We start from the raw sequence: 17,573 nt of genomic DNA, 5'->3' as shown, positions 1-17,573 counted from the left end.
AACCTTAGGCAACTACTAAAATCTACATTTTGTCTCTATGGGTTTGCCTATTCTGAACATTTTTTTATAAATGGGAAGTGAAGACCCTGAGCCAGAGAAGACCGAGCTCGGTGCCCCTCTTTGCTTCCTCCTCTCTGTGCACTTCCTGGAGGCCTTCAGTCCTCCCCTCGGAGGTCTTCCGGCACGGGAAGGGAGTTTGGCTGCGCTTCTGGTTCAGGCCAATGGGTGGCATGAGGATGGCTATGGGGAACGAGGCTAGAGAGGTCTCTGAAGGAGGACAGGCCCCGGACAGTGGCCACCTGCTGGGGGTGGGCGCTTCAGGACTCGCAGGGAGTGAGAGCCTGAGCCCCTCACGACAGAGGAGGGCTGACTGAGCGACGGGAGCGCAGGATGAAGAGGGGCCCCTGGAGGCAGTCCGGAGGCTTCCTGAGGTCCGCCCGGCCTCCAGGGTCACTTCACCTGCTTTCTGTGACTGAGGGGCAGGACGTGGAGGAGAGGAAACAGGACGGGCATATGGGGGACCCCCAGGCTACCTCTGGAGCCCGGGCTCCCCGACCTGCAGTTCAGGGCTGCTTTCTAGAGGAGGCAGGCCTGGCTCCCAACTGGATCAGGACTCCCTGGGAATGCAGGGGGACTCCCTTGTACATCGGACAGCCTCTGCCCCACAGCACTGCCCCGCCCCCCTCCCGCCATGACCTACCGATTGTAACCCTCCGCTAGCCTTTGCCTCTGAGCCCGGGGCTGTGTCCCCAGCTCCTGGGTGGCTGGCCGGGAGGAAGCCCCGCCGCCCTGGGGCGCGCGTTACCTTGTCCGTCGGCCGTGTAGTCGTCCGGGAGCAGCTTGTCCTGCCGGTAGCCCAGCACGAAGGCCAGGAAGGACAGGATGAGGGCGTCTCCGATGCTGAGGATGGCCAGCATGAAGGCCCAGCGTATGGTGCAGTGGCCCAGCGTGTACTTGCCCGTCTGCTCCCCGCACATGCGCCGCACCTCACTGGAGTCCCAGCCGTCCGGGTAGACCAGGCAGCCGATCATCAGGCCTGTGGCTGGAGGGGCGGAGGGCGTGTGTGGGCCGGGCGTGCTGTCCTCCTGCCCCTCCCTTCTGTGCTCACAGCCCTGAGAGGCACGTGGGCAGCTGCTGCCATCCTTGTCGGACACCAGGCTGCTCGCCAGGGAGGGGCAGGGAGAGGCTCCGAGCCCAGGGCAGGTTCTGCTCAGGACAAGGGTGCCAGCAGGCCCGCAGCTGGCTCCCCCAGCCTCAGAGCCCGCCAAATCCGGTCCCGGCGCCGAGAACTCATCACTCCTGAGGTGCACCTTTCTTCACGTTCAGCATCTGAGACACCGGGTGAAAACACTTCACCTATTAGAAGTGTCTTCTTTTTTTTTTTTTTATTCTAGGTTATATATATATTTTTAAATATATTTTATTGATTTTGTACAGAGAGGAAGGGAGAGGGATAGAGAGTTAGAAACATCGATGAGAGAGAGTCATCGATCAGCTGCCTCTTGCACACCCCCTGCTGGGGATATGCCCGCAACCAAGGTACATGCCCTTGACCGGAATCGAACCTGGGACCCTTCAGTCCCCAAGCCGACGCTCTATCCATTGAGCCAAACCGGTCTTGGCAGAAGTGTTTTCGTTTTACAGCCCGAAGGGAGTGGTGCGTCCTTCAGCCCAGGGATCCCGGAGTCACTGAATACGGAAGTCCGGCCCGGCTCTGCCTGCTTCCTTCACGAACCTTCTGTTCGAGCCATCAGACCGCCTCACCCTCCAGGGCAGGCCACCCTCCCTGAGTGTGAGAATCCCCGGAATGTGCGTCTGAGGCGCTGGCTGCAGGGCAGGGCGGCTCGGTCCGCTGCTCTGACAGCGCCCCTCCGGGTGGCGGCTGTCTCAGCAGGAACAGTCACCGCAAGCCCCGCTCCTGGCTAACCAGCTGTGTGACTCCAGCCAGCTGCTTACGCTTTTTTGCCTCAGTTTCCTCATTTGTAAAACTGGGATGATAATGCCCAACTGTTTGGATTGCAGTGCGATTCCAGTGAGGTGGGACTGGACAGGTGCTCAGAACAGGCGGGCACAAACTTGGCATTGAGGGTTTCTACTGTCCCATCTGTGACGTAGTCACAGCCCAAGAGCCCCCTCTCCCACCTGCCCCCACTTCTGCCGTGCCTCCCCGCCCCCGCCCCCCACACACACACACACAGACAGGCGACACAATCCTGGGAGGCGACCCCGGCACCACCGCCGTGCGGGCAGCGGCCCTTTCAGACTGGGGCGCCGCTCCACAGGCCGAGGCTCCCTGGGCTCAAGGCTGAGCCACCCCGGGGCCCTCACAGCTCCCGGCGTCACCTAAGGGGGCTCAGCCAGCTCCGCCAGGAAGCCAGCAGGAGCTCCAAACCAGTGCACAGGAACGGTCCGCCTGCCACCGATCCCTCCCCTTCCTGCGATGGGGGTGTGGGAGGAAGTCCTAGGTGTAGTTCTTTTCAGATCACAAGACACTTCATCTTGCATGTTTCTCTTGACCTGAAAATAGTCTGTGAAGAAGGCCATGTAGTAATGGCCCATTTTTAAGGTTAGAAAACTGAGGTCTCGGAAGCCCCGTGACTTGCCGGGTCATCCAGCTCCGGCAGAGCCAAGACCTGCACTCATGGCTGCTGACTTTCTCCGCTTCAACGTCCCCTTCCTCTGCTCCCGGCTGTGCCATCTCAGGGAGCGGACTGTGTTTGGTGGTGACATTTCAGACTTGGCGACGACCTGAGAAGTGTTTCCGGAAGATATTTAGGGTTGGAGGACCCTCCCGGAGCTCTTTGGTAAAACCTGTGGGCCCCCTGTCAGTGTGAGGTCGGCCTTTGGTGCCTGGTGTGGCTCACGCAGACGCTCACGCGCAGGCGAGTGTGGAAAGGCCCCGCCCTCCTGGGCTTTTCTCCCCATCACTCCTCCCCTTCACAGCATCTCCCGTGGGCTCCGGAAAAGAGCCGGGGCTCTGACTGGAAAGCAGGCTGGTCTTGTGGGCACCACAGCCCTCTGTATGCACCCACCCACCCACCTGGGGTGCCGGGCACTGCGGGGCCGGCCCCATTTGTGGCCAGCGTGGCACAAGGTAGTAGGCAAGCTTAGTTCCCCTTTCCGACTCCCATTCTCTCATCTGTAAAACAGGGATACTGATGCCCGACTCGTAGCAGAGTTTGAGGATTAAGTGTGATACGTGTAGGAACTTCACTGCAGTATCTAGTACATGCTCAGTGGCCAACCAACGTCAGCTGTTGCTCTTCTTATTGGCATTGAAGTCAGACGGACGCACCCTTGATGGATGTGGATGTCCTTAGAGCTGTTCACAAAACTCCAGGTGCTCAGGAGAATCATACACCTTTGACCACCTTCCTCCCCTGAGTAGTTCAGCAAGGCCATCTGATTGCTTTGGCCAATAAAATGAGCGCGTTTCCAGGCGAGAGCATTTAACAGCTCAGGGAGACCTTCCAGAGGCCCCTCTCCTTCTCCAGTGACAGCTGATACTCGATCAGCCTGAATTCCAGAGAGAACAGCGAGGGCATATCCATGTTTGCATGTATTAATTACATCATCCTACCTTGCAGGAGCCATGCTAGCGGGTACGGTAACCACATTGTACAGATGAGGTTACCGAGATTCAGAGAGACAAGCAGCCTTCCTTGCTAGGAGCTGATCACACAGCCCACGCCTGGCATCCAGAGCTCCATTCACCTTGTTAAGGTTTCCCTTCTGCTCCCTTTCTTGGTCCCAGGCTTCTTGGCAAGGTCAGGCTAACCAGCTAAGGCCTCGTCAAATAGATGCACCTCCCAGCTGCTGGCTGTGGGACACCCTCCACACACACACACATACACACTCACACACACACATACACTCACACACACACACACATACACTCACACACACACATACGCTCACACACTCACACACATACACACTCACACACACTCACACACACACTCACACACACACACACATACACTCACACACACACATACACTCACACACTCACACACATACACACTCACACACACACGTACACTCACACACACACACACACTCACACACACTCTCACACACACACTCACACACATACACTCACACACACACTCACACACACTCACACACACACATACAGTCACACACACATACACACACATACACTCACACACACACTCACACACACTCACACACACACATACAGTCACACACACATACACACACTCACACACACACACACATACACACACTCACACACACATACACACACATACACTCACACACACACTCACACACACTCACACACACACATACAGTCACACACACATACACACACTCACACACACACACACACATACACCCACACACACACATACACACACATACACTCACACACACACTCACACACACTCACACACACATATACAGTCACACACACATACACACACTCACACACACTCACATACACACACTCACACACACATACACACACATACACTCACACACACACTCACACACTCACACACACACATACAGTCACACACACATACACACACTCTCACACACACACTCACACACATACACTCACACACACATACACACACTCACACACACATACACACACTCACACACACATACACACACATACACTCACACACACACTCACACACACACACACATACAGTCACACACACATACACACACTCACACACACACACACACATACACCCACACACACACACAGTCACACACACACTCTCACACACACACGTACACTCACACACACACTCACACACACACACACGCACCGCCTCCTTCCCTTGGCTCCCCTCCCCCCCAGCATGAGGCCGGGAACGTGGCCCGCCTTTGCTCTCCAGCATAAATGTTTCATGGGCGGCACAAGCACTCTGCCAGCAGTGTCTCCAGTTCCTGCCCGCCGGCTCAGATGGCCGGATGGCCCCTCCCGCCCCCAGGCCCGCCCAGCACAGCCTTTCAGCAAGTGACACCTGTTGTAGAGGCTGGGGGAGGGGTGCTTCCAGCATCCCATAGCTCTGACGTGCAAGGCCAGTTGGCAAGCATGTCCAGGTCCATTCTGCTCCGCTTTGTCACAAAACTGCTAAGCCTTCCCTCTCCCTTCTCCCTCCCCACTGCCCACCGAGGCTTGTTCACGGCTGCCCCAGCCTTCACAGGGAGAGCACAGAGGAAAGGGAGACGGTGGGGGGGGGGGGGAGCGGAGATGGCTCTGAAGCCTGGTGGAAGGCCGAGGTACAAGACCTGAACCAAAGGCTCTGTCCCTCACCACTGTGTGCGCAGACAGGTCACCCGCAGGGGCCTTGCCTGCAAAATGGAAGGAACACCCTCCCCACTGCGTCGCAATGAGGGTCCCCCATGGGACACACGAGAGGGCACTCTGCATGCCATCGCGCTGCGGAAATGGGCAGCTCTGCCTTCGTTCTCCTAAGCGCTTGGCTGCCAGCTGGCCTGCTGCAGTTTGGCCAACTCTTATCATCTCAGCCCCAACTTCTCGTCTATTATTGAGGGCAGAGGGCTGCAGCTCTCTGGGGTCCGCTCCAACCCTGACAGACTTGAGTCTGTGTGTTTGGTTGTCTGGGATTCTGACCCCGGTTTCATTCCCTCTGCTAAGGATAACCCTGCTTCTCATTCTAGCCAACCATGTCAAAGCCATTTCATTCCTGTCTACAGTCCCCAGCTGACCGGGACATCTCCCCAGTACGGACAGGCTGAGTGAAGTCCTTGGGGTGGGGAGGGACCAAGGGCTGCGGACAATGTGTTAGGCCCGTGGTCGGCAAACTGCAGCTCACAAGCCACATGTGGCTCTTTGGCCCCTTGAGTGTGGCTCTTCCACAAAATGCCACAGCCTGGGCATTTTGATCATTGTACTGTTGATATTTGGCTCTGTTGACTACTGAGTTTGCCAACCACTGTCTTACGCCATCTTTTCTTGAGCTCTGGATGGGAGTAGGGCCAGCTGGCCCTCTGAGTCCTGCCAGAGCTAGGAGCAGGGGAACGGGGCTTGGAAGTCTTGCCTCTGAGCACCAGCAGTAACCACCTGCCCTGCATCGTCTTAGAGACTCTGGACAGCACCCCGCCACGTCACACAGCGTCACTCCACTGACCTCCTCAAGCACGGAACCCTGTGTTAGGGAACAGAGACTCCCAGTCCACAACGAGAGAGAAGTTAAATGCGAGCTTCTATGGGAAGGGCCACGTGCACATAACCTTTTAGATCCAGGGCTGGCCGGAGAGTCTCCCTGAGAGCAGTCTGGGCGGGAGGGAAGGCGGGAGGGCAGGGATCTGGGGATCCTCGGAGAAGGAACAAGTGCACAGAAGTGGGTGACGTGGGTGTTTAGAACGGGCCTGGCTGCCATCGCTACTCTGCCTCGCAGCTGGGCTGCATTGCCACACAGCTGACAGCGGAAGCGTTCTTTGTCCCTCCCTCCCAGAGCAGTGTCTGGGGTAATGGCCTGGGAGTCAGGACACCGGACTTCTTCTACCCACTAGCCCTGTGCTCCTGGGCGAGGCACTCGCCTTCCCTGGCCTCAGTTCCTCATCTCTAAGAGAAGGCCATTGAACCGTTTGGTCTCCAGGTCCTTTCCATTTCAGCCAAGCCTCTACTCTCAGAAGCTTCTACAGAGCTGCGAGCAGGGAGGGGTGGAGGAGGCTAGCGGAGTGGGGGCCTCCGGAAGAGGGGACGGTGCAGCTGCACCTGTGGCCTGGGGTGGGCCCCGCCCGCCCGCCCTCCCGGAGCCCGTCACCCACCAGCAGCCAGCTGCATCCACGCGCAGATCTTGTAGACGGTGGCCGTGTTGCAGACGAAGAACAGGCTGAAGCAGATGATGGAGCCGATGATGAGGAACATGGCCAGGGCCACGAAGAACATGGCGGTCTTGAAGGCCCGCGAGGGGATGGAGGAGAAGTCCAGGGGGCCGCCCTTGCAGATCAGCTCGGAGGACAGCACGTTGCCCACGCAGTAGGAGAAGAGGCCGAAGTAGCCGGCCTGCGGCGTGTTGACGCTGTCCCCGATCCAGTAGGGCTGGATGAAGAGCGCCATGACCAGCACGGAGAAGCAGATGGTCAGCGTGCCCCACATCACGCCGATGGCCCTGGCGTTGCGCACGTAGTTGGTGTGGTAGATCTTGGCCGCCTCCTGGGCGGGCAGCAGCTTCACCATGGCGGGGGCCTGGGCGGGGGCCTGGGCGAGGGCCTGGGCGAGGGCCTGGGCGGGGGCCTGGGCGGGGGCCTGGGCTGTGAGCCGGGGTCCGCAGAAGGAGGCCCCTCCTCAGCCGGGCTCGGGGAGCAGGCTGAGGTCTTGGGGAGCAGGCTGAGGTCTTGGGGGGCAGGCTGAGGTCTTGGGGGGCAGGCTGAGGTCTTGGGGGGCAGGCTGAGGTCGGGGCTGGAGGTGAGGGCTCCTCCGAGGCGGAGGAGAGGGCTGCTGGGACAGGGAGGGCGACCTTGGTCCCTGCAGGAGCTGGTCCAGGCGCCTGTGTCCGCTCGGCCTCGGGCCTCCGGCCTCCTGTCCCGCCGCGGGGGTCTGGGCCCGGCGCCGCCCTGCCTCCGGTTCTCCGCTCCGGCTCCGGAGACTCCGCCTCCCGGACAGCCCCGCTCAGCACCGCGGACAGCGCCCGGCCGGGGGCGGGGCCGGGGAGCGGGTGGGGCCGCGCCGCCCGGGTGAGCCCGGGAGCCCGACCCACCGCCCTGGTCGAACCAGAACCGAGGCCCAGAGCGAGGTCCGGAGCTGGGAGGGTGGGGCCGTCACTCCTCCCGCTCAGTTCCTGCCGCAAACCCGCTTCCTGAGCGCGGCCCCCACCCCCTTTCTGGTCCCCCGTCGCCCTCCGGACCCTCCACCCCCCAGGCCAGCAGAGCCTGCTCTGATGTCATCTTCCCCGTCACTGGCTCCTGGTTCCCATCCTTCACCCGGCGGTCACGAAGCCCCGTGTTGGAGGGTATCTTCCCTGAGCAAGAGCCGCAGAAATGCAAAGGGCAGGGCCCCTGCCCTCAGAAACAGTGAGATCTATGCATGGTATTTAAATGTATTAGTTATAAATAATAAGTCTTATAATTATTTATAAATACATTATATGCAATGTATACAAAACATCGATGAGAGAGAAACATCATCTATCCGCTGCCTCCTGCAGGAGTCCACAGCGGGGATCAAACCAGGGACCTCAACCACTGAGCACACCGGCTGGGCTCTCACTGATGTTTCTCTCTCTCCCTCTTCCTTCCCCTCGCTGAAATCAACAAAAACATATTTTAAAAATAATAAATAAAAAATAGCCGAAACCAGTTTGGCTCAGTGGATAGAGCGTCGGCCTGCGGACTGAAGGGTCCCAGGTTCGATTCCGGTCAAGGGCATGTACCTGGGTTGCAGGCACATCCCCAGTAGGGGGTGTGCAAGAGGCAGCTCATCGATGTTTCTCTCTCATCGATGTTTCTAACTCTCTATCCCCCTCTCTCTTCCTCTCTGTAAAAAAAAAAAAAATCAATAAAATATATTTTAAAAATAAATAAATAAATAAAATAAAAAATTATAAACATTAAAAAAAAAAAAAAAAGATGGATGGCTCTAGCCAGTTTGGCTCAGTGGATAGAGCATTGGCCTGAGGACTGAAGGGTACTGAGTTCGATTCCGGTCAAGGTCACATGCCCAGGTTGAGGGCTCAGTCCCCAGTAGGGGTGTGCAGTAGGCAGCTGATCAATGATTCTCTCATCACTGATGTTTCTATCTCTCTCTCCCTTCTTCTCTGAAATCAATAAAAATATATTTACACACACAAAAAAAAGATGAGCTTTGGCCCTTGCTGGTCTGGATCAGTGATTGGAGCTTTGTCCTGTACCCCAAAGAGTGATAGGTTCAATTCCCCATAGGCCACATACATACCTGGATTGTGAGTTCCTTCTCTCTCCCTCAAATCAATAAAAAATAATATTTTAAAAAATCAATGAAAACATATTCTCACATGAGGATTTTTTTTTTAATTGGACTTTGGCTTTTAGGCAGTCTGGATTTGAATCAGCACTTAGCTAAGGGACCATCCGTGAGCCTCAGTTTTGTCATATATAAAATGGGGGCAGTAATAGTTTCTTTCTTATAAATGTCAGGTAAACTGCTTAGCCCAGGGCCTAACATGCAAAGTGCTCAAAAATGTTTTAATTATTATTTGTATATTATTATCATTACCTCTCTCAACATTTTGGTGTATTTCCTTCCTTCTGCACATACTGCATTACACAGTCAGATGATAATGTATGTACAAATTACTATCCAATTTTTTCACTCTGCATTACATCATTAATATTTCCTCATATTACTATTATTTAAAGACATTATTTTAATGCTTGTGTGATAATGGTTTAATCATTTCCCCTGTTGGGGGTGTTTGGCAGTTTCTGGTAAAGCTCACCCCCACACACACTGGCTCAGACGCATAACAAGGCGTCCATCGGGGGCAGATGGAGACAGTGAACACATCTGCCCCCTGTCGCTATGGCTCCCAACAATCTCAACAGACTTTGAGCCCCTGATGCGACATCTATAACTCTCAAAACTCAGCAATGAGAAAATAAACAAGCCAATTAAAGACTGGCTGGCAAGAGTCTCACCAACACCTCCCAGGGAAGAGACACGATGGCAGGCGGCACATGAGGAAATGCTGGCCATCACTGGTTGGCAGGACTGCACATTGAACCACGGTGACGTGGCACTGCCCACCCAGTGGAAAGGCAGAATTAAACAGACCCCCTGACGATGCTGCGTCCTGCTGACGGGACCGCGCTGGCTCAGCCACTTGGGAGGCGGTTTGACATCTCCTACAAATTGAAGCAAACGTTTGCCTGAGACTGGCCCACCTCATTGTGGGTATTCGTCCCAGAGAAGTGGAGACGTGTGTTCACACCAGGACCTGCGCATGGATGTGTAGCATCTTGGTTCATAACTGTCCAAACTTTCCAGAAACAGCCCAACGGTCCTTCAGCAGGGGTGGGTAGGCGTGCTGCGGTTCCACTGTGACGCGGGTTCGGAAACATTAACTAAGCATCTACGGACCCTGAGACGGTGTGTGCATGTCTCAGACACCTGTGCTAAGTGGACGGAGCCAGGCCCCGCCCTGGCTGGTGTGGCTCAGTGGATAGAGCATTGGCCTGAGGACTGAAGGGTCCCAGGTTCGATTCCAGTCAAGGGCACATGCCCAATTGCTGGCTTGATCTCCATTAGGGGGTGTGCGAGAGGCAGCCGATCAATGATTCTCTCTCATCATTGATGTTTCTATCTCTCCCTCTCTGCCCCTTCCTTTCTGAAATCAATAAAAACATTAAAAAAAAAAAAGAAGAACTCAACAGTATTGTGAGTTCATCACATGGCATTATGGGAAGGGCGGCCCGGAGGGAAATGCAGCAGGCTGGTGGGCGCCAGGGCCCGGTGGTGGGCTGGCTGCAGAGGGGCAGTGCCAGGGAATGTTTGGCTCTGGATGTGCTCTGTCTGTTGGATGTGGCAGTTACATGGCATCTGCATTTGTTAAAACTCATCGAACTGTAACCACAAAGGGTGACTTTTACAGCGTCGATTATCTTTATTTTTTAAAGGAGGGAGGAGGAGCAGCGGACATTGGAGGGTGCCCCGAGGGGAAGGGAGAGAGTGTGTGTGGAACTCTCCATGCCTGGCTGCCCCTGTTGCTGCCAAGCCCGGGGTAAAAACTAATGGCAGAAACATCAGCGAAGACTCAGTCCCCAGCACAGGCAGGCCGTCCAGAGCCCAGCTGCCTGGGGAGCAGAAGGTCTGGGTCAGAGGGACCCCTGGTCGGCAGAGACGCAGGCCGAGAGCGGGCACCGGGGGTGGGGGCGGATGGAGGTCTAAGAGCCCCCGCAGGCAGTAGCATCTGCAGAAAGGACTCGAGCAGCCACCCGTTTTCTTCTTGCTGGCTCATGTGCCTATAGGGTGTCCTGTTTACACTGTCTACACTCTATGAATGAGTATAAAGTCAGTGTTTACTAACGTACAGGTCACGTTCAAAACGTAAAAGAATCTACAGAAATGAATAATTTTCCTTGTCAACTGTTTTCAAACGGATGACCGGCCCATTCCTGGTGCTGCTGATAACACGAAGCAATGGAATCGCAAACATAGGAATCACTTCGTTGGGTATTTGTGAGCCTCTGGTGTTGCCAGTTTGTAGCGTGAGCTTTGTCTCTTCTGTGGCCCCCTAACAGAGCCAGCGGATAAATGTTCTTTGTCCAAAGCTTAGTCTGGCTTCACCCGTTATTTCAATCCAGTTCAGCCTGGAAAGGAGGGAAAATGGAGTGAGCTATCAGCTGTTACCGTGTGTGCACATTCTTTGGGACACCCGGTATTTATGTGTGTGCACATTCTTTGGGACACCCGGTACTTATGTGTCTTACAACTCTTCTTTCTTGGTGGGGGCTAACTTTACAATTTAGCCTCTAAGCTACAGAATACTGGGATGTGGTCGTGACCAGACAAAAGGGGGTGACCCCACAAAGACCTCCTGGACAGCCCTGGCAGGGACCGGAGCCTGGGCCGCTGCTGGTCTCACAGAGGGCAGGCAGCGGGTGTGGGGGACACTGACAGGGCCTGGGCCTCTGAACGTGGAAAGCGGGTCCCTGAGGCGGTCACAGCTGACGGAGGGACCACGCTGAGAGAACGGAGCCACAGTTCCAGGGACCGGAAGGGGAGGTAGAACGAGGGACATGGTCACAGCAGCCAGCGAAGACCATCCAGGCCTCCCCCCCTCCCCGCGGTCCGGGCGTGGTCCGGGGAGGGTGGTGAGAAGGCCCTGCAGGCTGAGCCTCACTGCCGCCCTCGCGGCAAGGCGGCCATAACCAGAGGAAATGAGGAGTGACAGCTCCGGTGCGGCCCGCTGTAACTGAGCTGCTTTGTGGGAAGAAGGGTTGTCTGCGGGCGGGCGGGCAGCCCAGCGGGATGGAGGAGGCCTTGCTGTCTGCCCAGAATCCCTCCCACCTCAGCTCTGCCCTGGCCCACCACGGGGCGGGGTTTGGGCCAGCCTGAGCCTCCTGGTGGGGAGCCTGTATCTTGAGGGGACCCCCTGTCTCTCCCCACTCTGACTCCTCCGTGTCACACATCCGACCTTGACCCAGAATCGTGAGCACTTTCCCAGAACTGAGAGTCTGTGCTGTGGCCTCAGCAAACACAGGGTTTCCACCCCGCGGGGGCAGAATGCAGTCCCCGGGGAAAGGGAAAGTGTGTGTGTGTGTGTGTGTGTGCGCGTGCACCTGTGTGCACGTGTGTAGCCAGGACCCAGAACTCCGTCAGGAAGTCAGGGCATGGCTGCTGCTGCCTCTTTCTGAGCAGCCGAGCCAAGCATGTCAGACTCAAAGGCTCACACGGGCCAAATAAGCAAGGTTTAAGTTTCTGTGGATCGCAAAAAAACAAAAGCCTCAATTTTCATAGAAAGGTGGGTTTATTTTAATAGAGACATGCTAAATACAAAGGGATGAAATAAGTGAGTCATCGTTAACAAAATAATACAACGTTTTAATAAAAATTAATATTTTTCTTGAACATTAACTTACCAGACACTGAATGACTGCATAAATTAATAAGTGTAAGGCAATTAAACCTATTTTCCTGTTCTCTGAAAGCTAAATATTTCCTGTTGCACACATCAAACAAGTCAGTCCAAGACTAATGGCACGGCCATCGGCTGTTAAAATATTCGCTGCTGGTATTAGTGGAGAGAAGTGGTGCGCCTGAGAGTAAGGCTCGTAAGGGAAATGAATACATGGCTATAGTGATCAGTCATTATGACTGTTGTAGTTCATTATTAATAATTATGTATAACAGGATATTGTAATACATAATTATTCCTCATTTTTATGGAACTCAGCGGCTAACACCACTTTCCCCTGAGCTCCTGGCTCTCCCCTTCCCCCTCCCCCCCACTCCTGGGGCTGAGCCGCGGGAAGCCAGTTAAGGTTCCCTTCCCCACGGAGGCAGGGGAGGAGTGAGGAGCTGTTTCTCTCTGTGAAGGAAGCTGTGAAACCATCCGCCCTGTCTCCAGCTGCTCATGGCCAGCTTCCCGGAGAAGAAAGAATGGAGTTTTCCCATCACAAGTGGAGAGCACAGCGAAGTGTTGCTTCAGTCAGTGTTATTTCCGTGTCTCCGGACCTGGGTGGCTTCTCTCGTTTTGAGGGGCTCCTGGCTGGCTCCTACAGTTGCTCCCTTATATTTCCCCCTCATGTGGTGTAAGGGGAGGGGGAGGGAAGGGAGCACTCAGGTTGAGCACCTACTATGCGCCAGGCACTTCCACGGGGTTCTACGTACGTGATCTGTTTTTCATTGATTTTTGACAGAGGGGAAGGGAGAGGGATAGAGAGTCAGAAACATTGATGAGAAACATTGATCAGCCGCCTCCTGCACCCCCCTCCCCCCTGCCGCATTGGGGATGTGCTCCCAACCAAGGTACACTCCCCTGACCGGAATCAAACCTGAGACCCTTCAGTCCGCAGGCCGATTCTCTATCCACTGAGCCAAACCGGCTAGGGCTGTCATATATATATATATATATATATATACTGCTGCCCTAGCTGGTTTGGGTCAGTGGATAGAGTGTCGGTCTGCAGACTAAAGGGTCCTAGGTTTGATTCCTGTCAAGGACACATGCCCAGGTTGCAGACTCAATTCCCCCCAAGTAGGGGTGTGCAGGAGGCAGCCAATCAATGATTCTCTATCATCATTGATGTTTCTATCTCTCTATTTCTCTCCCTTCCTTTTTGAAATCAATAAAAATATATATTTTTAAAAATATATATGTACTGCTGAAATGAGCACCATAATTTTTTACAAAATGTTAATTTTAATTTTTTTCAATTACAATTGACATTCAATATTATATTAGTTTAAGCCCTAGCTGGTTTGACACAGTGAATAGAGCATCAGCCTGCGGACTGAAGGGTCCCGAGTTTGATGTCCAGGTTGCAGGCTCCATCCCCAGTCATTGATGTTTCTAGCTCTCTCTCCCTCTCCCTTCCTCTCTGAAATCAATAAAAAATATATTATACTAAAGGCCCCATGCACGAAATTCGGCTCGGCTCTCGCAGCCCCAGCTTGGTCCAGAAGGTCGTCCAGAAGGATGTCCAGAAGGTCGTTTGGCTGTCCTGTCTAATTAGCATAGCACACTTTTATTATTATAGATTAACTTCAGGTGTACAACAAAGTGGTTAGACATTTGCATAACTTATGAAGTGACCCCCCCTGATAAGTCTAGTGCCCAGCTGACACCATACATAGTTATTAAATATTATTGACTATATTCCCTACCCTGAACTTTACATCCCGTGACTATTTTGTAACTGCCAATTTGTACTTCTTAATCCCTTCACCTTTTTCACCAACCCCTTCCCCCTGGCAATCATCAGTTCTCTGTATCTGTGAGTTAGTTTTTAGTGTTTTTTTTTGTTCATTTATTTTGTTCATTAGATTCCACATGGAAGTGAAATCATGTAGTACTTGTGTTTCTCTGTCTGACTTAGAATGCCCTCACGGTCCATTCCTGGTGTCACACCACAGATGTGGTCTCATTCCATCCCGGCCGAGGGGAGGCGCCCGGCCCTCAGACAGAGGAGACGGCTCAGGGAGCTTCCTGTGTAGCCCTGTCCCCGGTCACAGAGCAGTCAGTGCTGAGCTCTGAAGCCACGCCTGTGGGTCAGCTGTGCTGCGTCAGCCCCACGGCCTCCCAGGGGAGCCGACGTCCAGCCCGGGCGGGGGAGGGCCCGCTCGCTGGCCAGGCCTCTGGGAAAGCTGCACCGCCTGCACCTGAGCACACGCGGGCAGCTGCCCCCTTCCCAGGGGGGGCGGGGAGATAGCTCAGCCGCCTCCCGCCCCCGGGGCCTGGGCCGGGGGCCAGGGTCAGGGAAGCCTGAACGGAAGGGAGAGTCTTAAATGCTGGCCTTGCAGGTATTAAGTGAGAAAAGGGAACCGGCGAGAATCGTCTGAGGACCTCCTAAGGGCTCTGAACTGCTCTTGGAGACAGCCTGTGTGAGGGCGGGAGGGGTGCGCCCAGAGCCAGAACACACACACACACACACACACACACGCACACACACACACACACACACACACACACGCACACACACACACAGACACCGCCCCCACGAGGCTGCGGACCTGGTCAGCCACAGGGACCGGGGAGGCCTCCTCCTGAGCCTGACACCAGGTCCTGGCTTTGGGGGGTCAGAGCAGCGCCAGACCAGCATAAGGAGGAGAGGGCTTCAGAGGGAGCCCCAGGAGGGCTTACACGGGGCCTCTCTTCCCTCACCTCCGTCCCAGCCCCGTGAGGAGCTCAGGGCACCGGAGGCGAAAGACGGCAACAGTAGCAGCAGCCAACACCCTGCTCACATGTGCCAGCCCTGTCCTGAGCTCTAACTCTTTATTAATCTATAAACAGCATATCGATTCCATTAGCCCTTACACATGTTTTTTAAAGATTTTTAATAGATTTTTAGAGAGGAAGGGAGAGAGAAACGTATGCATCGGCTGCCTCCTGCACACCCCAAGGGGGACGGAGCCCACAGCCCAGGCTGAACTGAACTGGCAGCCCCTCAGGGTGCAGGACGAGGCCCAACCAACTGAGCCACACCGGCCCGGGCACCCTTACAACTCGAAATGATCCTCAGTGGGAGACAGGGAAACTGCCACGCAGAACAGATAGCTTGCTCAGTGAGGGGCTTGTGCAGGTGAACGTGCCCCAGAGCCCACGCTCTGCACATGACGCAATCCCACCACCCGCCTCCCATCAGCCAGGTGCCCGGGTGCCACCCACTTACCTTATCAGCCTCCCCCCCCCCCCAGCAGCGTGCACAGCTGGCTCCGCTCACGCAGCCCTGCGAGCCGGGAAGGGGGTCACCCGCGGACAGGCCTTTTATAGCCCCAGCACCCAGCCGGCCCTGTCTTCTGCCCCTGACCTGCCGGCTGCTCCCGACCCCCGCTGTGCCCACTCGCCATGCAGAAGATCCTCGTCCTGCTGCTGGTCACCCTGGCCGTGGCCTACGCCGTCCCCGACCCCCGCGGGATCATCATGAACCTGGTAGGAGGGCCGGGGGGCGTTAGGCTGGCTCCTGGCCCGGGGGTCCCCCTGGGGCTGCGGGGCTGGGAGGGGAGGCACCTGTGCCCCGTCCTGCCCTGCTCCCCAGGGGCCGGAGGAGCTGGCCGCGGGCACCTGCTCAGAGCAGAGGTCAGCCTGGCTAAGGGGGTCTGCAAACTAGAGCCTCGCACCCCTCCTGACAGCCTGGCTCAGGGCCATGCTTAGGCTCCCCCGTGGCTCTGGCTCCGACCCCAGCGCCCCTTCCAGGGACCAGGCGTCCCGAGAGCCTCACGGACACTGAGGACCCTTCCTCTCCACCTGGACAGCCACGCCCCCCCCCTCCCCGGCACACCGCCTCTCCCAGGGCAGGACCAGGCTCTCTGGGGGCCACCCACCCACCCCATCTAGAGGTCCCTCAGGGGGGCCACGCCCGGGCTGAGGTGCTCAGGTCTGGGAGGGGGGGGGGGTTCCGGGGAGAAGGCCCCTCATTGTCACAGCTCCTTCCTCACAGGCCTGTGGGCCCAGGGGCTCGGAGGCCGTTTGGGGGCCACGTGAGCACCCTCCATGGGAGCACTGAGGCAGGGGGCACGACCCCAGGGCCACCCAGGGAGGAGCTGGAATGGGGTGCCCTTCCCCCGCCAGGCTGCCTCCCTGCACCGCACCGCCCTTCCTCCGGGGGTGGGGTGGGGTGGGGTGGGGTGGGAGTGGGGACGGCAGCGGGGGAGGGCCAGGGGAGCCCGCTGACCGCCGCCCCCGCAGGAGGAGGGCGAGCTCTGCATGAACAGCGCCCAGTGCAAGAGCAAGTGCTGCCACCGCGCCAGCGGCCTGAGCCTGGCCCGCTGCGCGCCCAAGGCCAGCGAGAACAGCGAGTGCTCCGCCAAGGTGGGTCCCGGGGGCGGGGCCCCGAGGGGCGGCCTCAGGCCTGGGGGTGCGGGAGGAGGGCAGCCGGAACCCAGTGCCGGGGAGAAGGGGGTCAGCGGGCCGGGTGTCAGTGGCCGGGAGCGGGAGGCGGGCCGGGACGGGTGCCCGTTCCTGAGGGGGGATAGAGGCTCCCAGGGCAGAGGAGCCAGGGAGGGGGGGCAGTCAGGGAGGAGCACCGCCTGGGTCCGATCCAGGGAAGGGACCCCCAGATCCAGGGACCCCCCCCCCCCCCAGCCTGTGACTCCCGGCTCCTGTCTCCGCAGACGCTCTACGGGGTTTACTACAAGTGCCCCTGCGAGCGGGGCCTGACCTGCGAGGCGGACAAGTCCATCGTGGGCTCCATCACCAACACCAACTTCGGCTTCTGCCGCGACCAGAGCCGCTCCAGCGAGTGAAACCCCCCCCCCCCATGAGGATGCCCCTGCACCCCCTCTCCCCGCTGGCCGCCCCCGGACAGCACCTCCGTTCTGACTGGGTTCTTGGCCATTAAAGCCCGTCCTGCAAACCTCCGCCTGCTGTTCCTGCGGAGCCCCAGCCCGCGGCCAGGGGAGGAGGGCGGGAGGCTGTAAGGCA

The 17,573-nt window shown here is 56.7% G+C and overlaps 2 protein-coding genes across 2 annotated transcripts; one reads left to right on the top strand and one right to left on the bottom strand.

Annotated features, from left to right (window-relative positions):
* Positions 1-716: 716 nt before the first annotated feature.
* LHFPL5 (LHFPL tetraspan subfamily member 5) lies at positions 717-7,573 on the bottom strand (the record flags this gene model as incomplete). Its single annotated transcript, XM_084890237.1, has 2 exons — positions 6,781-7,573; positions 717-1,042 (listed from the first exon to the last, which is right to left on the bottom strand). The coding sequence occupies exons 1-2, from the start codon at positions 7,190-7,192 to the stop codon at positions 717-719; spliced, it is 738 nt and encodes a 245-aa protein (XP_084746363.1). The 5' UTR covers positions 7,193-7,573.
* Positions 7,574-15,923: 8,350 nt separating this feature from the next.
* Positions 15,924-17,505, top strand: CLPS (colipase). Its single transcript, XM_084890234.1, has 3 exons — positions 15,924-16,082; positions 16,839-16,961; positions 17,264-17,505. The coding sequence occupies exons 1-3, from the start codon at positions 15,999-16,001 to the stop codon at positions 17,393-17,395; spliced, it is 339 nt and encodes a 112-aa protein (XP_084746360.1). The 5' UTR covers positions 15,924-15,998; the 3' UTR covers positions 17,396-17,505.
* Positions 17,506-17,573: the final 68 nt, after the last annotated feature.

This window comes from Pipistrellus hanaki (assembly GCF_964339955.1).
Source record: "Pipistrellus hanaki genome assembly, chromosome: 7".
In the NCBI taxonomy this organism is placed as follows: Eukaryota; Metazoa; Chordata; class Mammalia; order Chiroptera; family Vespertilionidae; genus Pipistrellus; species Pipistrellus hanaki.
The sequence above is the reverse complement of the archived record's forward strand: the minus strand, read 5'-3'. Positions and strand labels throughout refer to the sequence as shown.